This window comes from Lissotriton helveticus, chromosome 10, assembly GCF_964261635.1.
Source record: "Lissotriton helveticus chromosome 10, aLisHel1.1, whole genome shotgun sequence".
Classification (NCBI taxonomy): domain Eukaryota; kingdom Metazoa; phylum Chordata; class Amphibia; order Caudata; family Salamandridae; genus Lissotriton; species Lissotriton helveticus.
In genome coordinates this window covers 286,133,773-286,158,678 of record NC_136071.1, presented here as the reverse complement: position 1 = coordinate 286,158,678, position 24,906 = coordinate 286,133,773, and the positions used below count along the sequence as shown (strand labels likewise).

At 49.1% G+C, this 24,906-nt stretch overlaps 1 protein-coding gene across 1 annotated transcript in view; it reads left to right on the top strand.

The window, feature by feature from the left end:
* The first annotated feature begins 1,894 nt into the window (after positions 1–1,894).
* VIPR1 (vasoactive intestinal peptide receptor 1) overlaps positions 1,895–24,906 on the top strand; it is an 851,558-nt gene continuing 828,546 nt past the window's right edge. Inside the window, exon 1 of the mRNA XM_078665320.1 lies at positions 1,895–2,340. Within this exon, the coding sequence (XP_078521446.1) occupies positions 2,281–2,340 (60 nt within the window). The 5' untranslated portion in view covers positions 1,895–2,280. The remainder of the gene's footprint in view (positions 2,341–24,906) is intronic.

Below are 24,906 nucleotides of genomic sequence, written 5' to 3'. Positions count from 1 at the left end.
CTTAACCCGGACAATATTCATCTGAACATCCAGTTGACAAAGTTGGTCTCTTTAGCTCAGAACAAACCATGTCAGCTAGGAAACCCATTGGCAAGCACCAGTCCATTGATCGGGCGATCATTGATCCTTCCTCAAGTCAGTGGAAAGATGGCACCGATGACGAGATAACCATGTCATTACCAGCTACCGCACTAGTACCTCTTGAAGAACCACTTTTTATATTAAACTGTTAGCTTAGCTCATTTAATGCTTTTTGTACTCGCTCTGACATTTTAAATGCAGTGAGACTTGAGATTTTTCTGTGTTTTTCAATGTGCTCAGGTAACGCCAGCATCAGGATCTGGCTCTGATAGTTCCATCTAGAGATCTATTGTAGCACTTAGCAATTGCACTGGCACTTTCCAGAAACCACACTCACGGGGTCCTTGTATTTGCCACAATAAAAAGCTAGTCATATTTATTCTTAAGCACAACTGTTCACATAGACATTTTACCATTTTTAGAAACTTTTAGTCCACTCATTCTCGCAAATTGTATACTGTTCTAGGGTTCAGACACACAGCGAGTCCTTAGATCCTGTCCCAAAATGTCAGGGACCTCAGCATCAGGGAAATACGAGAGGATTGCCTTAATCAGAGCACTTCTGGAAGCCAAAAAAACATGTACCAGGCTAACAGCCCAGATATATTGTGTTCTTCTGTCAACACTTGCCGTATCTCGAGGTTAACCTCGTCCTCTGTGACATATCTATCTGAATTGACTGAGCTTTATACAATTTGCTATATTTTTTTTATTTGAATATCTATGTATGCAACGCGCTCTTTTCTAAGTGCGGAAGACTGTTTAAAAAAACATACATTAATATGCTGCTATCATTCTTTTTTGCATATGCACTTCATCATTGTCAGCTTAAATGTCGCCTTTATTATTTGTTATAACAACATGACAGTCGTTTTTATTCTTCTCGTGTTGCGAATCCTAGTGAAAGTACAAGGTCCAGATTTGTGTTTTTATATCGATTGTAGGTCTTTTTATGTAACGGTTTTAATTAGGCGTCTACAGTTAAAAAATAAAAATATACTTTGAGTATGGCTCACGTGATGTTGTGTTATGAGACACTAGATCATGGGGAATCTCTTTGATGAATAATTGAAACATATACTTGATAAAAGTGCGCTGCACCGTCGGCTGTACTGACACTAGAGATACAAGTCATATCAGAGTCACATCCGGCTTGAAAAAGATGAGTTTTGAGATATTTATGGACGGTTTTTAGATCAAAACTGGGAGATGACATCCAGTTTAGGAGCTCCCCAGAACTGCCCCAGGATAAACTTAATGCACATGCAATTTCAAACTGCTCTTAGATTTCAGATCGCAGAAACCGCCCTGGGAAATCCCAGGGAAATTGATGGAGATATTAATGATCGCTCCGCCTCCCCCTTCGCTCGAAAATGCAGTGAGCGATTAGTGACACCCTAGCCTTTCTGGGGAGTCATGGACTGAGCTTCGCCTCCTGAGAGGCGGTATCACAGGGGCTCACGTACCACGTTACACCCAGGCATCAACAGCACACACGGGCGTGCAGGTGAACTTGTCTGTGCCGACAGCACCGGCCATCGCCTCCGACGCCTCAGGCATTGGGTGCCTGCCTCCTGCCGGCGGGGAAGCCACCGGTATGTGCCGCTGAGGAGTGGACCTGGACGGGAGCCCTGCGTGCAGCACTATCACACTCACACCTTCTGATCCCGGCATGTCACCTGCCAGCAGCACCTCCCACGTCCTCACCCACCACGCCACGGCGCCGCCCCCAACGTCGTCGACGCGCCGTGACTGGCTCGCGCGCCGCAGCCCTCGCCCGGGCCCCGCCCCTCCGCTTGACTTTATTTTCTTTAATGAAAGTGCGGGCTTGAAAGGCAGAACGGGGAGACCGGAGCGGATAGCTGACTGAGGGGTTTCCCTGAACCTGCAGGGAGGAGGGAACACGTTGCTGCTGACTGCAGCTGCGCTGCGCGTGCCACCCCGAGCCAGGGCATGCAACTCATGCATCCCCCAGGTGCCCACGACAAGAGGACTTTTCTTTTGCAAGGATAGCGCCGCTTAGCGCTTCGAAGATTTTCAAGTCTACTTCCTGCGAGCTGCACTGAACTTTTTATTACTTTTATCCTTTTGTTGTATACTTCTTTTTTGCGTACTCTTCGGGAGGACGGTGGCATTTGATGTTATTTAAAATACTTTTGAAAAAGGAGGAACGGGCTTGACCCCGGTTCTGCGGTTGTCATGGAGTTTTTAAGAACATGCCTTGTGCTCGCTTTACTCTGCAGTTCGATGCTCACACCTGTAAGTACAACCAAACGTTTACAGTAATGCTTGTCAGCACCTGTGGTATGCGTGGGAATGTCATGTGGGGCACTATACCAACAGAACCCTGTTTATTTACGAATAAGCTACGTCTTGTATAAAAACATCCGTGTGATAAACATCCTATTTCTTCTGTCCTAAATCTGTTTTGTTATTGACAGTTGGCGCAGACCCACGCTTCTAATCCATGTTTCATATTTTACTTAGTTCTCAAGCTTAGACATGTTAAGATAGCGCCTAATGACAGGCAAGGTGACTGCGGTCCATGGAGATGGTGGTATATTCCACGGATCACAGCCTTCCCTCTCATGAGGAAGAAGAAGGTGTCAGAACTCACGTCTCCAGGATTTACAACCAGTAGATGACCCACTGCAAAGACTTCCTGGGGTGGGGGTTGACAGGCTGTCAGGAGAGATTGATGCAAGTTCTTACAGTATGAGGTGAAGGGGGAGTGAGGTCGGGCGCTCAATTACGGGAAGGAATGAGATTCATGTCACATACCTACCAGGGGTTGGGTAACCAGCTAGCTTTACCTCATATTATTATTTTTGCAGTATTATATAGCAGCAACTTGTCTCACTGACATTAGAGCACTTTACACGTGCATTTCTTCTTTTTGTTTTTAGGCAGATGGAGGTCAAGTGATTGGCCCAGTATCACAGGGTGTTGAGCAGGCGCCAGGATTCGTACCGGGTTCCCACTCCCAAAGTCATCAGCTATTCCCTTAGGCCACATCTGCATTTTAGGAGCACTTGCCCGGTTATCCATTAATTGAAGCGCTTTTAGGGGTGGTCTTCTATTGAAATTGCCTTTATAGTGAAAGTCAGGCACTGGAAGATGGTGAACCCAGTGTCGTGAAGTTACCTGGTCATCCTGCCTGTAGTTGCTCCTCCGATCACGATCTCTGCGGGCGAGTGGGTTGGGAAAGGGGAGGGGGAGCCAGGCGTTGACTTGCGGTGTTGTCACCAGAGTGAGAAGTTTGAATCCTGTTAATTGAGAAGGGTTTTGGATACCAGGAGTGCAGAGAGAGAGGTTTCACAGTCTGTTGGAATAGAGGGGGAAACCTAAGTGTTGTGAGGTCATGGTGGCCTCTGTTCTTGGGAGTTCCTTTTATCCCTGTGGGTACAAGTGACCACTGGACGCTTGCCATGTCTTTAGCATGGCACCTTTGCGGGAGTTCACTTTGGCAAATACCTGTTTCAGCACGGTGATCCGCATTGGAGAGATCTGTTCAGGGAGAATTAGAGGGCACACCCGTGAATGTTTTCATAAATATGTCACTTCATTGGGATTTTACATAGCTCCTGTCCACAAAGTGGCTGCTTCTGGGTGCTTGATTAATGGAAACATCATACTATTGCTAAAAACAAACATGTGTGTATTGAAAGAATCCTGGCATATTAGACAAACATGTTCTAGAAGTTTAGTATTCATAATAAGTGGCAAACGGCTGAGTGATATCAGCTGTGTTGTTCTGCTGCTTAAGTTAATGACAATGGAATCACAAGTCTTAGGCTGTAGTCCTGACTTCTGTACTACATGAAATCTGTGTTTTCCTGGTAATGGGGTGTTTTTCAGCCTAATAAAAAAAACACTGGCACGCCCTGATTGCGTGTTACATTTCTCATCGACCTCTATTCGTCCACATTAAAATCACTAAGAACAAGTATCCATAGGCGCTAGCTTGGAACCACATAGAAGCGATCCAGTTCATGTCGCAATGCTATGCATAGCTCATTTCTTTGGGGTGGCACCACTGGCGTATGTTTGTTATCCGATGGCGAGGGGTCAGGTTAACAGAGGAGGATAGTGGCATAATTGGGCACGAGAGACTGAGTGCTCCTGTGAGAAGCAATACAACTAGTCAGTTAGTCAGTTATGGAGGGTGAAAGGGGGAGCCGGTTCCTCTGTATCATCGTTTGGCGCCTTAACCCGGTGGAATTGGAGGTCTAGTCGAGCGCTAGAAAGCCAGAGGCATGCTCCCAGATATTTCGACCACGATAGACGTATTTCCTATTGTGTGCTATTTGACGCAACTGCCAGTAGTGAGAGATACACGGAGCTTCCGACCCAAGATTGAGTGTGTTTGTGGGAGGGGTTAGTGTCGGACTCGTGGGAGGGGGTCTGTGTCATTCAAGGTTGCAAACTCGGCGTGCACTGTGTGTGGCGCCTGCTGTCCACGCACCGAGTGCACCGACTCGTATTAGTCCACACGTGGAAACTAGTATCAGAGAGGCACGCAATGAGCATGTGGGGGATGTGTCACCCTCTCGCCTACCGGTGTTTATGTGATAAATGCATGTCATTCTGAGGAAGCAAACACGTCAGAAAATGTGAGCCAACAGTTAGATTGCGTACTGCGGGTCTGTGCAGGAAGCCTGCAGCGCTGTCCAACAGCCCTCCCGCAGACCTGCCATCAGACCACAGTGGGTGTATCACAGTATGCTTGTGACGCGCCACACAATAGCTGAGCGGGTTGAGCGCCAGCTGCGGAGATATCTCACAGACTCTAAACCTGGTGCATCCACTCAATTGCAGTTTATAAAATGATTTCAATCCATTTCACCGGATTTGCACGACAACGTTGTCTGGCACGTAACATATGAAGGACTGTGCTGTCTCTATGCCTGGCTCGAATAGAATTTAATGCAGCGGCCTTTGAGATATTATGCCATGTTTCCCTCACACCTAAGTAAACATTGTCTATCATTTTGCCACCTCTCCTCATACCATTCCACCAGAAAGAAATAGCTGCCTCTTAGGTCTTGCCTCCTAGACAGTGCATGTGCTGCCTATTGTGAGACATACCAAGCACATGCAGGGGCTTAGACTCCACCCATTGCTTACCATTGGTTGGCGTTCCAGTCATTCTCAGTTGCCTGCTTCTTGTTTGTGTCCCAGCTTATCAATCTTGTGTTTGTCCCTCCCGTGCAGTATAGCTTCTTTTCCATATCTTTTGGTTGGCTCTATGCATCAACTGCTTGCTTTTCATGTAATACTTTTTATCTTTTAGGTTAAGCAGGTCATGGGAGGTCATGGGAGTGCATGTGTTTTTCAGCTGTTCCCCTCAGCGTTCACTGTTGCTCTTAGGCTCCATGTGCTTCTGTCCACCCCCCTCTCCCCCATGTTGCGCTCAACCTCATGTACCTCTCCCTTGCTTTGTCATCCACGTGCTTCTCTCTTGCCTGCTCCAAGTTGGTCTCTCTCACCTGTTTGTGCCTCCCCTGTGCTGCTCTTTGCTTTTTGTGTCATCTGCTTCCCCTCGCCCGCCCTCTGGGTTGCTTCTGCCCTCGTTGGTTCAACCCCTATGCTGCTTTGCTCCATCTGCTTAAAAAAAGCTCTTGCCTGTTTTTTTTCATTTTAGTTACTGAGGCAACTCGGATCAGTAACTACAAAGAAAAAAATACATCTCATACATCATTTTAAAGGCACGCTATGTGTGGTATACATGCCTTTAAAGTGATGTGGTGGGCCACGCCAAAGGCTTTTTTTTAGTACTTTAGCCATGCTGCGCATGGCTAAAAATCATTGACAAAGCTGATAGGGCCCAAAAGTGAGACCTATTGGCTTTGCCATTGCTTATTTTTTTATCTGGTCTAGAATACTGCTTGTGAAATGCTCTTTCACATTCCCTTTTATTTTGTTACACACATGGGGAGAGGGGGTGGATGAGTTGGGCGCTTGAGCCAAAACAGAAGGCTTGTAATGAGAAAATAATCAGCAGGAATGCACTTCCGGCCACAAATCAAATAATTATGAGGTGGTAGCCATGCTGTTTCATTTTAGGACTGCATTCCTGATGTTTTTCACTCCAGTAGTGCTGTTCACCTACGTATATCTCTCCTCCTCTACTTCCAGTGCACGTTACTACATCAAAGCAGGGTATCACTGTACTGCTCTGTGTTTTCATTGGATGTGAGACAGTGGTGTAGCCGTAGCCCCAGCAGCTCCCGCTGTGCGGGGACGCTGACCACTAGGGGGCCCCCTCCATCACTGTGCATGGTTGGTAGACCCCTGGCCGGTGGTGGCCCCTTCCATGTACTTTGCAGGGGGGCCTCCTCAAGTTTTGATACACCACTGATGTGACATCATTATTTTTAGGCGTAAACATGTAGTACAGTGTTATTTTATAACTTCAAGTTCCTAGGACACCCTCAGTCCTGCTGCAGCATTCTTTTTATAGGCTGGTTCATTCTAGTGCTTGTAGCCTGATTGGTTTGATTGGACGCTTCTCTGTGAGTTCCCTGTTATTGTAATCAGACATATTGCACAACAACAAACCTTTGAGTAAAACAGGCTAGGCTTTTTGACTTTGCTAGATAAATGAGTTACAACAATGATATTTTTGTGGCTAATTATAATTGATGTTTTTTCCAATTCTGAAAGTTTGAGCCAGAGAACTGAAGATGAATAAGGACTATTGACATGATAGTGGTCTGTGGCTTGGCCCAGTCATTCCCATTCTCCGCTTCACACCACTTTCCTCACCAGTCTTACACTTAGTTAGGCTCTTCCCTTTTTCTCCCTCCATCCTTATGAGCTTTACTAAAGACTGTTGATATGGCAATGGTCTTTTGCTTGTCCGAGTCATCCCAGTTCTTCCCATCACACCACTTTCCTCTGTAAACTCACACTTTGTCAGATTCTTAATTCTTTTTCCTCCCTGCATCTTTATGAAATGATTCATCTTCATATCCAACGCCACAGTGCTTTTCTCTTCAGCGCAGTCTTGTCACTCTTTCTTTCCAAACGTACTTCCCTTCCTCCTCTACACGTCACCATCACCCGACACACATGCAACCTGTCCACTCTCTTGTAAGCACTGAATTTTCTTTTTATTTGGCACTGTCAATATTCGGACAGGTGTGTAATTCCTTCACACCCTTTTCTATTGACTCTCAATTACAATTACAAAAGGAACAAATGATGGACGGAATGCTGAACAATGCAAACATTCATCCCCAGTCAAAAGATCAGGGATTAATCCATCATTCTTTAGCTCACCCCGCCAGCCCAGCTTGGACCCAGTCATATGCAAATCAGTCTTGACCCTGTACCTCAAGGTAACAGTCCAGCTCGAACGGCCAAGCCAGGTCCTCCCTGGACCAGAAACAGGCACCCTGGGAGGGAGCGGTTTCGGGGGATCACCCCTCATATTGCCAGGCTAACTTGAATCCAGTGGTGCGGTGAGTGGGTCCTGTGATCACTGCACCACTGGATTCAAGCTAGCCTGGCTGAAGAGGGGTGATGCACAGAAACCAGTCCCAGGATGCCTGTTTCTGGTCCAGGGAGGACCTTGCTTGGACCTTTGGGTTGGACTGTTCCCACAAGGAACAGGTGCAAGACTGATTTGCATATAGCTGGGTCTGAACTGAGGTGGCGAAGTGAGCTAAAGAATGATGATGGATTTAACACAGATCTGTGTCTGGGGGTGACTGTTTGCATTGTTCAGCATTCCGTCCATCAATTGTTCTTTTTGCTCACAATTATAATTGGCATATATGTGACTATTGCTCTGTGTGCTCTGTAGAGAAGCCAAGAAATTGGACGAGCATGTATAGTGAACACCTTTATGACCCAGGGACACGCACTGTGAGAATCTAACACTGCCATCAGTTCCAACTACAAAACTCTCAATCATTACTTTATCATAAACACCCTACCAGAACCTGAACATGATCACAGACACAGATTCCAGTCCTGAACTTTCCAATCGCAAAATTTTACTATCATGTGTGTAGGTCTAATCAGATCAATAACAGCAAGCCAAGACTACAACGCCCTGAGGCATTAAGCTGACACAAAAGATTAAGACTGGAATTCTTTTCCTATGACATGGAGGGAAGTGGGCACTCATGGTTTGGAGATGCATTATTCAATATAAAAAGTGAAATATGTTAACAGGATTTGAAACAACAGTCTATTGATTTTGAAAACAATGTTTTCTTAGTGAAGTTGAAAAACAAGAAAAGCCGCCTTTTAGCAGGCTGTACCAACCAGTAATGTTGAAGGTAAGAGAAAAGCAACCACTTGAGTTTTGAAAAGCGACATAGTATTACAATACTTACATATGTAATGGAGGATTTACAGAGTACAAAAACAACTATACAGGAATGTTTTTCCTTATTCATATTTTCAAATCTACACTTTACATGGACACATGTTTCGGTTTACTCAACGATCAATGCAGAGACTTCTTCAGGTCAAAAGCAAAAACTTAAGCTCAATTAATAGTATTGTGAACAGACTTGTGCAAGTAACATGAATGAATAGTGGACTGTCACTTATATAGGTTATAGACACACAAGCACCCATCAGAACGGTAAACATCCTTTACCACAAACGCATTACAACGCATGCCATTACCCCGCATTTTTTACTCTACCAAATCTTTTAAAACGCAGGTCTTTACACTGCAAACCATTACAACGCATTCCCCAAAGCAGTGTCCCAGTGAAGTTAGAATAGTAAACTGCGTTGTAATGGGGAATGCGTTGCAATGGATTGCGTTGTAAAGCCCTGCATTGTAAAAGATTTTGCGGAGTAAAAAATGCGGGGTACTGGCACATGCTGTAAACGCGTGTGGAGTAAAGTGTCCTATTCGTCAGAAGGTTTTGGTTTTTAGAAAAGCACAGATTTGTCATTACTTCATTATCCGCTTCACTGCGGCACACATTCTGCTGCGGTTCAGGCGAATTTGACGCATTCGCAGATCGGACGGCCCCTGGCCGTCTGACGCACACGCCCACCGTGATCTCGGACAGCCAGGATCCGCCCAATGCATGGAAGCGGTTATTAATGTGTTGTGTTGTTTTCTGTGTTATAAGAGAATTATAGAGGATTCGAGTTATTGTTCAAATTGTATAACAATAGTGTGAAAACATGTAGAAACTGCAAAACACTGTAGTTTGAAAATCTGTTAATAGTCTTGTATATGTATCTATAAAAAAAAAACTAGTTAGCCAACATGTCTAGCATAATAGGATTTACTATACTTAATCATTGCTTTTTTTAGCTCACAAAATGTACTTTCTTTTCCTTAATTAATCACTTTACAGTTCTGGCAGCTATTTTTATCTGGAATAAAGTTCAGAGACAGTTCTCTCAAATCCCCCCCATGTTTGACGCTCTGCTGTGCACTTACACTAATGCACAACCAGCAGCACACATGCATGTTACGGGTATGCTATGCATAGCAGCAGCTGACCGGGGAGGGATTGGAGCCTCTCTCTCTCTCTCCCTCTCTCCAGCACCAAACGCTGGATACCTCACTTTAAGGACAAGCCAAAGTTCCTTTTGTTTAAGTGCATTTTTGTTTTTAACAATACCGGTCGTACCTACTATTAGAGGTCATTCTTTAGTCTTACCTCAAGGTATTTTAGCTTTTCTGTATTCCACCTTACCCAGTGTGCCTTTTCTAAAGAACTACCTAATACAGAGGTTGAGTCCACAGTGGAAGCATCTCTTACTAAGGTGGGGTAAGGTAGCCAATGATAAAGCATGCCACAAAACGTGGTTGGGGCTTCCTCAACCAGTGTAACTGATATAAATACCTATCCACTAAGATAGGTTTAATGCTTATGCCAGGCACAACCAACCCATTATCAGTATTGCATTTTGTGTGTTCACCTAGTTTCTTTTGAAGGGGGTGCAAATGATGTACCTGCCTTTCACTGTCTTCTTTCTGTTAGAGTTAGACGAATCAAAGACACACTCTCTGTCAATTTAGTAGGTAGCAAAGAGACAACATTTAATTTCTTTACATTTTGAAGTACTGTGTGTACCTAATGTAGATCTCTGTGCACAATTGCAATGACATTATAATTTGCATACAGCACATTAATAATTGGATTGTGTTCTGGAACTTAATAATATGTGTTAATACAATCCCACGTGATGGAACCAATTTTGTCATCCACAGCAGAATGAAAGATTAAGTAAACAGTTGCAAAGATTCAAAGATATAGAGTGTTCAGGTTGCACGCAGCTGTTAGCAGTGTAGCATCCAGCTACAAGAACTACAGACACGTGGGGTTAACTTAACTGGAGCTTTATTACACACGTCTTGCTCCTACCCTGTCCCTACTCTAACCGCCCTCATCCTGTACTGACCCCTCCTCTTCCCCTCAGCCCACCTAGCTCCGCCCACCCCAGCTACTAGACTGTCAACTATATTACATCTCCCCCTTTCTTAACAAAATGAGCTTAATGTCTTCAGTGTTCGCAATTCTTCAATCCACCACGCTGGTCGGCGGACAGTCTGTTCTTCAAACCTCAGTAGTGTCGAATCAGTGGTGGGCTTGGCTTTGGTCAATCTTTCTGTTGTCTGGATCAGGGTATTCCTGACCACGTTGCGTTTGACCTGTTTACTCTCACACTCCGCAGTCATCATGTTTCCTTCCTGCGGTGTAACGGTTGGTTCAGATGCTCGATCCCTTTCATGAGTGGATAATGTTTGGGTCCTCTTCTGAGTACCAGCATCTACTTTTACTTCCTTTCGTCTTGTCCAGTCGAGGGCAACACTGCTCTCCAATTCAGGGTCATGCATACCAGACAGTACGGTGTGGCTTGATAACTCGTTCACGGTCTCGGGTTGTCTGGCGAGCTCGTGGGCTATCTGTGCATAGGCAGGTGTCTCTCTCATCTGATGATCTCTCTCTGCTGACATGTCCGGGTTTCCTTGCGGAGTGGATGGCTGGTCCCTTCCCATCTGGTGATTAAGGTCCAGTGTCTCTGTTTTCTTTTTGTAGGTCCTTTGGGTCAACCTCGCGGACCCCTTCAGGGGTGACGGTGTCTGATCTATGTCCAGATATGCTTGTGGCTGACCTGACAGGTTGTCTTGTGACATGACTGGATATTCAGAGTCCTTAGTGTGTGGCATGTTGCTCTTGACGTGAAGGATGTCCTTTAGTTCCATGGTGCGTTTGGGTGGTTGACGCCATGACTGTTGTCGGGACCATGACTCGGTCAACTCACGGGATTGAACAGACGAGCCCTCTGGGTCAGAGAAGTCTTTGGTCGACTTCCAGGATCGGACAGACGTGCTCTCTGAATCAGAGGAGTTCCTGGCCATAAACGTGCCTTCTAGGTCAGAGAAGTCTTTTTTCGACTTCCAGGATCGAACGGACGCGCTCTCTGAATCAGAGGAGTTTCTGGCCATGCTCCTTTTGAAACGTTCCTTTGATGGTGTATCAGGTACTGGATGTCTGACATAAGTGGGCCGTGACACGTTGTTCGTTGACTCAGGGTTGTCTTTAAAACGATTCTCCGGGCGCCTTCGTCGACTTGTCTTTGGCATTGTTTCATCTGAGAAGTTGCTCAACAACCACGTGATTGTTCTTTGTGTTTGCTCTTGAGATTTCCCATCTTTGCCTTTCTCACATGTCAACGATGTCTTCTCAGTTTCTTCGTTGTCCCTGGTGTCATTGATGCATTGGTCTTTTCCTGTTCGTTGTTGGGGAGGGTCAGTTCGTCTTATGCGGTCTATTTCTTCTTCCCACTTGTTTGGTGCTCGGATACCCATGATGTGGGTGTGATGTGTTCTTCTGCTGGATGATGTTCCTTCAGACTCATCTTCACAACTTGACGAAGAGTGTTCCTGCGCCGACTTCCAGTTGTGACCATTTTGAGCTCTCCTTCTATAGTTTGTCTTTCTTACTCTCTTGTTGTGTAAGTTGCCATCTTGTCCAGGGGTGCGACCTGTCCCACTTGACGCTCCCTCCTTGTCAGACTTTGAATGACATCTTGAGGGTGACGAACTCCTTGAGGTTGTCCTTTGACTGATTGACTCGGAGTATTCCTTGTCACTATGTCTCTCCCGTTGGTCAGACTTTGGATGACATCTTGAAGGTGAAGAACTCCTTGAAGTTGTCCTTTGACTGATTGACTCAGAGTACTCCTTGTCACTGTGTCTCTCCCGTTGTCTTTTCATTGGTCTGCCTTCCCTCTCTCTCTTTTTTGTTTTGTCTGTTTTCCGAGTGTCATCTGTCCAGGTAGCTTGATAATTTGCCTTCAGATTCGGGTCCTTTGATCTGTCTCTTGCCTTGACGTGCATTCCAATTTCAGCCTTCCTGATGATTTCTTCTAGCGACCACTTTCCTTGCAAGATCTTGAGCTTTGTGTCGGGGTTTGCGCAGCCTTCAATTATCCGGAGTCGAACTGCGTCCTCGTTCGTAAAGGTGTTGAAGTGGCAGCCTTGCACCAGGTTTTGCAATCGAGAGATGAAGGTTGGCAATGGTTCACTTGGTTCCTGCCGAGCTGTGTTGAAAGCGATGCGCTCTTGATCCACTTCCGCTTGTGCGGAGAGACGGGCACATAGCTTTTCTTGGAGTCTTTTATAGATTTCTGTGTCCTCTTTGGAAAATGTTTCGATTGGGCATCGGCCCTCTGGACCCACCAAATGGAGGAGCAACATTAGACATTTCCTCTCTCTTTGTTCACCATTGGCATCCAGGAAGTCACCCAATGTCGCCAGCCATCGGTTCTGTTCAAGACACAGACTCCAGGTATCATACTGCATTCCTGGGGGTGGTGCTCTGAAGCAAGGGTTGCGTCGGTGTGCTACATCTTCCTTCGCCATGAGAAGAGGGTTCTGATTGGTTGTATTCAGGCGGGTTGCTCACTCGGCTTGTCGTGGTTGTTTTTGAGTTAATCCTCTTTGGTCAAGGCCTCGGGTCTGGTCATCTGCTGGGGCGTTACTAATCCTTGCAACCACCACCGTATGCGCCAGTGACTAGAACTTGGATTTCCTGCGTTCCGAGATGTCCACTACCCAGCCGCGCTGTGCTGGTCGCAGGGCTCCTTCTCCGCGGTGAGGCTAGTGCAAGTCCTTTGGTCACCTCCGTGTATGCTGTGCTTGTTTCCGGGACCTTCCTTCGCAGTCTTGCCTTCCTCTGAACCTCGTGCGGTTCTGTCCAGCAGCTCCTCCCCTTTATGCTCTTCGGTATGTGTGCACCATCACCTTTGGAGGTGCTCGTGCCGGTTCGCTGTTTCTCGCTAATGTGTGTTTATTCGCTTCTCCAGTGCTTGTTGGTTTCTACTCGCCACTGCTTGTTTGTTGGTTCTTATCAAGGCTTGCTTGTTCTTCGCCAATGCTCGTTTGGTCTTCCGGTGTCAATGCTTGTTTGTTTGCCAGTGCTTGTTTTATTTCTATCGCCAATGCTTGTTTGTTACCAATGCTTGTTTCCTTCTGCTGCACTTCTATCGCCAATGCTTGTTTTATTTCTATCGCCAATGCTTGTTTTATTTCTATCGCCAATGCTTGTTTGTTACCAATGCTTGTTTCCTTCTGCTGCCAGTGCTGGTTCACTTTGCTTAATGCCTGACTTCAAAATGGCCGCCTATAGTTTGCACAGGGAGGATGTCCCAGAAGTCGCCTGACCCAAAGATGGCCGCCGTGGATGTCTACAGGCACTACTTTCTCTCTCAGCATTCAGCTCCTTTCTTCACTCGGGACTCACCGGCCATCGTCTCTAGGAGCAGTATCTTCCTAATTCGGCTCCCCCAGGTCGCCACTGCAGTCAGGTGAGGTTGGGGTGGGCTCCCGCCGTCCCTTGCAGAGTCCTCGGCGGCGACAGGCCAATGCTCACGCATCCAGCGTGAGATTCTCCGACACCGGAGTCCAGGCTCCAATTATTGCGCGCTCAGCAGCGCGCGACAGCAGGCCTTCGTGGGGCGATCTACCCCAGGGTTTACTCGTCTCTTGGCCACCACAGTCACCAGATCGGGTTGGGGTGAGCTCCCGACTCGATTCCTGAATTCCCGCTCTCTTATTCCGACAGCATGCCAAACCTCACGCATCGGGCATGAGGTTTTCCGACGTCCGGGGCTCCGTTTTCAGCGCCTTCAGCTGCGCTCGTTACTGGGCTCTCGGGGACGGCGTCCACGACGTCGGGGGATCCTGGGCTCACTCCGAGGTGCCAGACAGGGTCGGAGTGGGCTCCCGACTCCTGTATGTCTGGGGCTCTAAGTTGCACGCATCCAGCGTGACGCGCGTTTCCAGCGCGAAACAGTTCTCACTTCCCGAGCGTTTCAGCGCTCGATCGACTGGTTCCCTCTGGGCTTCCACAGACGCTGGGGGAAAACAGGGTCACCTGCTGCTGACCTTTTCTTCCGGCAGCAGCACCACCAGGCAGCAGATTCTTTGCTCAATGCTGCAGGGGACAGGGCACTCCGAGTGGGTTCTGCAGGCTCTGATTATGCCGATCCCACCCTCGTCGCCAGCTGTAGCATCCAGCTACAAGAACTACAGACACGTGGGGTTAACTTAACTGGAGCTTTATTACACACGTCTTGCTCCTACCCTGTCCCTACTCTAACCGCCCTCATCCTGTACTGACCCCTCCTCTTCCCCTCAGCCCACCTAGCTCCGCCCACCCCAGCTACTAGACTGTCAACTATATTACAAGCAGGAGGGTCATAACTCCCTGAGCTACTTTACTAGGGTTGGACCTTGTGCCATTCACATACAAACTATCACCCCCCCCCCCCCCCCCCCGGATATCTTAAAGAAAATACCTCCAAATTACACAAGATGCTCTTACAGCAGGCATAGTACTGATCTAAGCTATTTTATTTTAACGCAAACATAAAATCTATGATATCATACCAAACGTTTCAACAAGTGCATTAACCACCTGAGCTACCCCGAGGCTTGTTGGATGCACGCAAACTCCTTCAACAGCACACATCAACGTCTAAATCCGCCAACTGTCTTAAAATGTGGTCTGGTAATAACAAATAGGTCAATCCTGAACATCTTTGCCATTCAAGTGTAAAGTAGATTAAACTCAAGTGTCTCCACAGAGTATATTTATGCGTTCCCCTTTCCATTAGCTGATTTCCTTGGCACAGAAGTCGAAACGAACTTGAACTACTTTGCCTTTTATCATCAGGAAACATAAAATTCACGCCTTCAAAAGAAACACATCACCCATGGGTGAATCTGAAGTCACGATTTTTGGCAAAATACATCAATAATTTAACATTAGCCCCTCCCACCTCCAGCACCGGCGCTTCCAAAAGACATTAGTCAGCAAATGCCTGCAGACTGGCTAATCGATGATTCACTCAATTAGGGCGCGCGCATTAATTATGTAAGCACCGCGATTTGAGGCATTTGTTTCTGCCGTGGGACTACCGCGCGTCATCTGCTCCTCACAGCCCAGCTGGTAGAATCTCCTTGTTTACCGACTGAGCAGTAAATGCCGCTGCAGCAGCAGGTTCCGTTTTCGAAAGCGGGTGTGGGCTAGATGCCAAGTTGCCAACTTTACCGAGATTTACCGCGACCCATTCAACGCAACGCTGTGAGGAAATCTGAAGAGGCGACAAAAAGTAGCGCAGCGCCGCATTTCCTGCGCGTCATTCACCGATGATGTCATTGGCCACGCTCGCCCTAATAATGTTGTTTCAGCCCACAGCTGAACAGGATTTTGCATCAGATCAACGAGTGTGGTGCTGTTGCGCGATATCTTTGATACACCCACCTCCAGTTCAAATTTCAATGCACAGTTACCTAAATGTTAATTGCATAATAGCTGTAATTTTGGCACGCGAGCTAAGATACAGGATTTTCCCTTTGCCATTTTGGCGCGTGTTCATGTTGTGGTAGATTCAATGCAGAACCAGGCGGTCCTGTTTTAGTTTACATGGCGTTCACGGGGTGTTTGGACAGTTTGCATGACATATGAGGGGTCTGCAGCAGTTTTGCGACGTAAAGCCATTTAGCAATGCGTTTTTGGTATCTATCTTTTTTGGCACATACAAGCTTTTGTGCTAGGAATGGGATTATCTGATAAAACCTGGTTTCACTGCCATTGAACGAAGTTCTTCCATTTTGAATTATTTGTAAATTTAAGTTCCTGTCGCTGAAAGTTTGATGTCCCGAGTGGAGTAGAGTTTTCTATTTGGCCTGTCTTATCGTAGCTGCCAAAGGGTGATCTTCAAATCCAAATGCATAATTTCCATAGCCCAGAACCACCACCTATCATGCAGAAAAGCTTACCACCTCTGGTGACACTCAGCAGACCAACAGCCAGGACATCACCAGACCACAATGTAAGCAGTTTACATCTATGCACCCAGGATCTGGAAATACATCTGTTTCCATCAGGACAATCCATTGCCCATTCCAATTTAAGAAAGTGTTAAATACTTTCCTCTTTAAAGAACACTACATTAGAGTGCATAAACATTCCTAACCTACTACCTCTGCTTTCACTTGTTGACTTTGTGCTTCTCTTTGACCGTGTTCCTCACTCCGTTGCTTTTTGGCTAAGTTAGTGCTATAGAAATGAAACATACCTGTGCATACATGTTGCTGCAAGTGGGTTCCATCCATGTAGTCCAGCAGGATATTTTGCTTTTGATCACCTGGTTTTTGGTCCTTTACAGTGGGAGAGTCTCACTATCTGAGTTTCGCTCACTATTGTCGACCTTTTAAGATATGGCTAGTGCAGTGGAGCGAAGATAGTAGACACTATGCTGATTACCCGCAAATATGGGGACATACATATGTGTGTGTGTGTGCATACTGTCCATGAAACACTACTCTCATGTGCAGCCGGTGTTTGCATGCTAGTAACATGTCTATGGCAGTTTTAATGTGCATAGTCAACCTTCCAAAATAGCCCCTTTTCACAGACCTAATTCTTCCTTTTAAATAGTAATTAGTAATCCCTAAACAGGCCTTGTGAGCCTATAGGTCAGATGATGTTGTATTTAAAAGTAGGGCATGCCAAAGTTTAATGTACCACTGGGGGGGCGCTAGAGGGCGCACTAGCTGATGGCCGCACCTCTGTGAGGCTCTGGCTGCCTGGCCAGCATAATCCTACTTTGCTCCGCTTTCCCCGCAGATGGATGCCTGAGGATTGCACCGCTGCTGGATATATCCGAGTTGCAGCTCCGGTCCGAATCTGGAGAGGATCCGATGTTCGGGACCCGAGTTGTGGCAATTTGAAGGTGCGCCGAGGTGTGTTGCTGCAGCGGGCCGCTGACCGGGACCGGGAGCTGTGCCACTACAGACCGCTGCTCTGCACGAGGCGGCCAGGCCTCGGCGCCGCGCTACCCGGCTGGACCTGCGGGAGCCCTGCTGGACGCCCAGCGTGGACGGGCGGAGGTGAGTCTTGCCCCCCCCCTGTGAACGCTGCAACAAGGGGGGAGGGCTGCTCACTGTGTCAGCTCCCTTGCTGCGGCGCCGGTCTGCGCCCCTAATCCCGGCGGACGCTGCGGCGAAAGCCCCCGAGGGCACATCCCTTCGCCTGGAGGGCTCTCCCCGGACCGAGGCGGGACAATAGCTGCGCCCACTCCCAGAGGTCAGTGGCGCCACCGGCGATTGTAGGCACTACTGGCGGAGCCTCACAGATGCTTGTTGTTGTGACATTCATGCACTGGACTCGCCTTCACTGATCTCCTTTGCCTGAGATACACCGGCATTGGCGGGCGGCAGTGCTGGACCCCAGGGGGTTACGACACACCTGCGGGCGCTAGTGCTTTGAACAGAATCGGATCCCAAGACTGAGGGGGGTCGCCTATACCCCCTTGATAAGCCGCTGCCAGGTTTATATCTGGGTGCTCACGTTGGGACACGCACTTCAAGTCAGCTCAGCTGCGGGCGCTAGTGCTTTGAACAGAATCGGATCCCAAGACTGGGGGGGGTCGCCTGTACCCCCTTGATAAGCCGCTGCCAGGTTTATATCTGGGTGCTCGCGTTGGGACACGCACTTCAAGATAGCTCAGCTCCAGGGGACTGGCGAGCCCGCCACCCTTTTGCCGCCACTGGGTGCCAACAGCCGGGTCACCATGGGTAAGAACGACGCTAAGCAACCTAAACTGTCCTTCGAACCTGCAACTTCAAAGAAACCAACGCGTGGTGCGACGGGCGCCGGGAGCACCTCGAGACAGCCAAGTGCCGAGGCCCCTCCTGCGGTCATGACGCCTGAATTGCGCCTGATCATAGAGGAAATGCGGCAGGGCTTCGCGACTGTCGTGGATAAGGTGGATCGGCTGTCCTCTAGGATGGACGGCGTGGTGCAAAAAGTGGAGGCGCACGAAGAACGGTTGTCAGAGGCGGAGCGGCGCATCTCCACTGCTGAGGACACTGCCGCGACGCACGACACACGCCTCGACCGCATGGACAACATCCTCAGAGTGTTAGCAGCGAAGAACGAGGAGTTGGAGGCGAGAAGTAGACGCAACAACATCCGCGTCACGGGGGTTCCGGAGTCCACCAACACAGGGCGCATGGAGGACTATGTCGAACATATCCTGAACACGGCTGTGGGCAAGGAGGCCTTCTCGAGCCAATTCATAGTTGAGAGAGCACACCGGTCCCTGGGCCCGGTCCCCAAGCCAGGAGCACCACCGCGGCCTATCATCGCCCGGTTACTCAACTACCGCGATAGGGACGTCGCTCTTCGAGCCGCCCGCACACATCGGAATTTGTCTTGTGATGGGGTGCAGTTTTCACTCTACCCGGACTTCACGCCCATGGTACAGGACCAGAGGAGAAAGTTCCTGGACGTGAAGAAGAAATTGAGGGACTTGCAGGTTGACTATGCACTTTTGTACCCGGCCAGGCTACGGGTGACCCATCAGGGCAAACAACACTTCTTCACGAACCCGCAACACGCTGAGGATTATGTTAAACGGCTTCGCACTGACAGGAGAGACAGACGGAACGAGGGAGAGGATGTAGCGGGAGGGAATCCTGCTGAACAGGATGAATGAATTGTGGCGGCGCCCTCATGATGTTTCTGCCACTCGCGCCCTGTAGCACTGTTGGATTGTGGGCTGGGCTCTGCTGACGATGCCATCGCCATTTGCTTTGGGTATCTGCCTTTCTGCGCCATGGACCCCCAGCAGACTGCTGACCCAGCTGGTGCGCACTACTCCTTTGAATGACTGGTGCTTGCGGAGCAGGCACTGATGGTACTGCATGTGATCTTGTAGGTGACAGTTGTGCAGGGGCGGGGCCGTTGAAGTTGTTGTTGTTTTCTACAATTGGAGTGTTGTGGGTCCGAAACTGTTGGTCCTTTGTTGTGGCTCATATCTGCGGGACTACTATGGGCCAGGCACCACCCCTTCTTCTCTGTCTTCCCCATATGGTATATGCGGGAGGGGAGGGGAGTGTTGGGGTGAGCGAACGTGCACCTCTGATGCCCCCAGGAGGGGATTCCCCACATGGTTGTACTATGGTTATTGAGTACGGGGTTTGGGAGGGGGGGAGGGACCGTAATACTGGCAAGTTTGGGTTGCTTCAGTGGGATGGGGGAGGATATGGGGTATGGGGGTTCTGTTGCTGTAAGCGGAGTGAGGAGGGATGTTCACATGTTGGGGTGGGGAAAGTTGAGGGAATGAATGAATGTGCGGATAGTAGTCATGGCAAGCGTGCTGAGTCTGGACGTGTGAGATGTGTCAGCGTGAATGATCAGGTAACACGACGGTACTGTGAGATGTGGTATTTGGTACAGGATGCGGCACCACAGTGTGCCGAGACTCTTTGCAATCGTTGTTTACGGGGATGTGATGATGAGCATGGGTGACCATACTTTGAATAATGTGTCTATAATATCCTGGAATGTCAGGGGCCTTAATGACCCGCGGAAATGTAGGAATGTGCTGGGGTACTTAGATAGGCACCAGGTGCAAATAGCTATGCTCCAGGAAACTCACCTCAACCCGCGATGCACCCCTCGGTTTGCGAACAGGTGGGCGAAGGTGAGAGAGTTTTCCTCCTATTCCACCTACTCCAGGGGCACTGCCATCTTGATTAATAAGCAGTTGACGTTCCAGAGGCTGGGGACTCGAACTGATAGCGAAGGGAGATACGTGATCCTTTGGGGTAGACTGGGCACTGATGTAGTGATGCTCATCAACTGTTACGCACCAAACGTCGACACACCTGGGTTCTTCTTGTCACTATGGGGTCATGCACTTGAGATCGAGGCCACACACATAGTCTGGGGAGGGGACTTTAATCTCTCCCTACACCCGGGGATGGACAGGTCAGATGGTAGCGGTCAATACAACACGAAAGCTAGAGAAGCGCTGAGGGGCATACTGACGGAGGCGGGCTTGCTTGACAGCTGGAGACACTTACACCCAGGGACCAGGGAGGGCACCCACTTTACCACTCATGCGCGCTCATGGGCCAGGATTGACTACTGTTTCGTCTCACGGGGACTGGCTGGTGGCGTCACCGTGGTGCGACACCTGCCTCGCACATACTCGGATCACTGTCCTGTGCTGGCTGTCCTGGATATGCCTGGATATGCACGGGTACGCCCGCCATGGCGGCTGTTCCCCTCGGCTCTACTTGATCCGGTTTTCAAACAAGAACTCGGGGAGGAAATCGAGGCTTTCTTCCCTAGGAACAAGGGATCTGTTGCCAAGGTTGAAACGATCTGGGAGGCTTTTAAGGCCACTGTGCGCGGTGTCACAATCTCTAAAAGCTGCGGCGTGTTGAGGGACATAGTGCGCACGCTGACGAGTATTGAGGCGGAGCTTAAAGCGCTGGAGGCGGAGATGGTTGGAAACCCTTCCCCTGACCTGGCGATCGCATTCAGGGCCAAGTTATCCAAATTTGAGGAGGAGGCGGCCAGGGAAGCAAAGTTTCGTGGCAAGTACTGGACGGCTCGTCGATATTGCGAAGGGGATAGGCCGGGAAAGGTGTTGGCGGCACTCACTAGGCACCAGCGATTTGCCACGCACATACTGGAAATCACTGATGGTGAGGGCAGAACCTGTCAGGACACTAAGGGAATACAGGACACCTTCCTGCAGCATTATAAACAGCTGTATACCACACAACAGGCTGGAGAGGTTGACCTCGGAGGGTTCCTCGATGACATCGCACTATGTTGGCTGAGTGATAGTGATAGGGCTTTCCTGGGATGTCCCTTCGAGATTGACGAAATCCGAGAAGCGATCATGTCACTGAGCAACGGCAAGGCCTCGGGGCTGGATGGCCTGCCGGCCGAATTTTATAAATGTTACATAGACATAATGGCACCAGTGCTGAAGGAGGTGTTTGAGGAGTCGTTGGAGGAGGGGATACTACCGGGCTCTATGAGGGAGGTGGCGATCACTTCACTGCTAAAGCCGGGGAAGGACCCAAAAGATACTGACGCCTACAGGCCCTTATCGTTGCTCAACTGCGATGCAAAGATTCTAGCAAAGGTGCTCGCGACTAGATTATCACTACTTATGACTACACTGGTGTTGCCAGATCAGTCTGGGTTCGTCCCGGGGAGAGCTACGTCCCACAACCTCCGCACTTTGTTCTCCCTCATACCTACTATCTCGCCGGATCTGCCGGTCGCTGCCGTGTTCCTGGACGCCACCAAGGCGTTTGATTCGGTGGAGTGGGGCTATCTCCTGGCCATATTGGGCAGGATGGGCTTCCCCCGGATCTTCATTGCCTGGGTGACATTGCTTTATACCTCTCCAGTTGCTAGGGTCATCGTCAATGGCGTGCTGTCATCACAGATGCCGATCACGAGAGGGACTCGGCAGGGATGCCCCTTGTCGCCCCTGCTTTTTGCCCTAGCTATTGAGCCACTGGCTTGCAGGATTCGGCAGTTGCATAAGGATAGCGCCCTTAATTGCAACCAGAGACAGATTGGTATATCCCTCTATGCGGATGACGTTACCTTGTATGTGCGACGCCCGCAGGAACACCTCAACCCCCTATTGAGAGAATTTGTATTATTTGGTGGAGTCTCCGGCGTGCACATTAATTGGAAGAAATCGCAGTTCTTCCCCCTCACGCCCTCGGTGCACCGGTTCCCGCTTGATTACCCGTTGGAGTGGTGTAGCACGGACTTGAAATACCTGGGAATTGTTGTGTCGCTCGCTAAGGAGGACACGATCCGACTGAACTATGGGGTGGCCATCTCCAAATTAGCCGATACGGTAACTCGCTGGTTGGCCCTCCCGCTGTCGATGGCGGGGAGAGCATCCCTTATAAAAATGGTTGTCCTCCCACGCTTCCTATACCTTTTTCAAAATATACCCTACTACCCGGGGGCCTACTTTTTTAAGCGGCTTCGGTCTGAACTACTTCGCCTATTTTGGGGCGGGAAACAACCGCGCCTCAGCTGGAAAGTATTGACGCAGCCGTATGACAGGGGCGGGTTCGACGTGCCCGACTTGGAGGTATACTACCTCAGTGCTCAGGCTCAACACGCTTACTATTGGGTCCACCCCACTCCCTTTATGCCTCAGGTGGCGGCAGAGGATTGGATAGTTCACCCGCTGCCGCTTAAGGGCATGCTGCTGGGCTCGCCTGGCGACGTTGAGACACCTGCCACCACTGTTACCTGTACCATGGACGCCTGGCGAAGAGTGACTGGATTACTGGAAGCCCCCATGCTATACTCACCGGCGATGCCCCTCTCCTATCACCCGAAGTTATCGCTCCTAACAGAAAACGGGTTTCATTCCATGTGCAACCGCATCCGACTTCATACCTGGGGGGACCTATTTCATGAGAAGCAGTTCCGCACTAAGGAACAGTTCTTCTGTGCTGATCCCCCGACGCCTATGGAGGTGTTTTATTACATCAGGCTCCGGCAGGGTATGAAGGAGATACTTCCTGGTTACCCGGAGGAACCGGGCACGGTCCTGCCGCTACACGTCATGCTCGTTTCGGACGGTAGACACATGGTGTCGAGGCTATATTCGGCCATTCGAGAGCAACGCCCCCCTGTTCCGTCCAAGGCGCGTGCTGCCTGGGACTCAGACCTACCCGCAGCACTCACGGATGAACAGTGGAGATACTGCTGCTCGGTTACCGCGAGAATTTCCTCTAGTTGTAGACTGAAAATTATCCACTATAAATTTGTGCAGCGGTATTATTATACCCCAGCTCGGAAGCTGCGATTTCGACTATCGGATGACGACAGATGTGCGAGGTGCCGTGCTGAGAGCGCAGGTTTCCTCCACTTGGCCTGGGAGTGTGGAGTAATCCAGGAATACTGGGAGCAGGTTCATGCTGCGCTCCAGGTGATGATCGGTGGCCCTCTTGCCCTTGAGCCAATGGTGATGCTGCTGGGATATACCAAACACGTTCCCAAATCGGATCGCAAGTTTGTCGATCTCGCACTCCTTCTTGCTAAACGGAGAATTGCGTGCAGATGGGGGAGAGGGAGGGCACCAAAGTTTAAGGCATGGTTGGACGACCTCAAATATTGCCAAGACCAACACGGCGTCTATGCGGATCTGATGCCTGCCCGATGTAGGCCCAGTGAATTCTGGTCCCCCCTACAGGCCTATTGGCTATCCCAGGCTGCCGACAGTGACTCCGCTGGTGAGGGGGAGCCGGTACCTGGTCCTTGAGCGTTTAGGTGCACACCACACAGCATTCACTGACTTGCATTCCACGCGATAGACCTGGCCCTTAACCAGCAGACTTCCGCCCGTAATTACCCTCCCATGAGTGGCTCCCTGGCATGCGGAGCGAGGCCACACACACTAGGCACACACGTGATGCATTGCTACTCCGGGCGCCGAGGTTGGGTCACTGAGCGGGGATGGGGAGGCTGAGGGCTGGTGTCATCGCGGATCCCTCTCTCCCTTGCCGGGGGAATGCCTAAATGCGTGGGTGGGGAGGCCCCCCCCCCTCGGCTATTTGCACAGCTAGGATGGCGGGGGTATGGCTACAGGCACGGTGGCTAATGGCTCCGGAACAATGTTGGAATTCGTCTATGCTGTCCCATGCCCGGTGTAAATGATGTTTGCCCGCTGAATGTGCCATGATCGATACTGTACAGGATTATTGATGTTATTACTGTCATGACTCTATGATGCACAATGTTAATAAAAAAAGGTTTAATAAAAAAAAAAAAAAAAAAAAAAAAAAAAAAAAGTTTAATGTACCACTGGGCCTTACAGTGAAATACACCTAAAGCTATTTTCACTGTAGCAAGGCTGACTGCTTCCATAAGGAGATCAAAACGGAGTATGCAGGTCCTAAGGAGACTAAAAGTGACAGGGGAGGAAGAGAAATTTACTGACTACCAGGAAGGAGGATGGGGAATTCCTCCTTTTGGATTTAGGGCCCTCACACACCCAGCCAGCTGGGTGTCATGCTTCATTATTGGGCATGCTCCTCGTCAGGTCGGCGCTGCTATACCTGACGGGCACCCTCAGTGGGGGCTCTTTGGCGGAGATCTTTTAATCCTTTCCGTTTGGGTGAGTGCATGTAAGGGGCCCTAAAGTGTAGAAGTGTAGTGTAATGGTTTCTAAAACTGTGAGTTAAAACATGGAGAGGGAGGTTCAGGGCAACTAATTTAATAATCCTGTCTCCTAACCTTGTTAAAAGGGGAGTGTTGGCGACTGTCTATTATAATGTCATAGGCAGCTGTTCAAAGTATCATGCGGTCAACATGTTTCTTGCCTAGTTTGTCCCTTAGTGGATCAGGTGGCAATTCTTCAGGACCTATAAATGAGAGTTGTGATCTACACTGAATGGCTGATAATGAGGTGTTGTAACCTAAATATTACCTGTCCAGTGGCACGAGTGGTGTCCGGTGTCTGTAGGTGCAG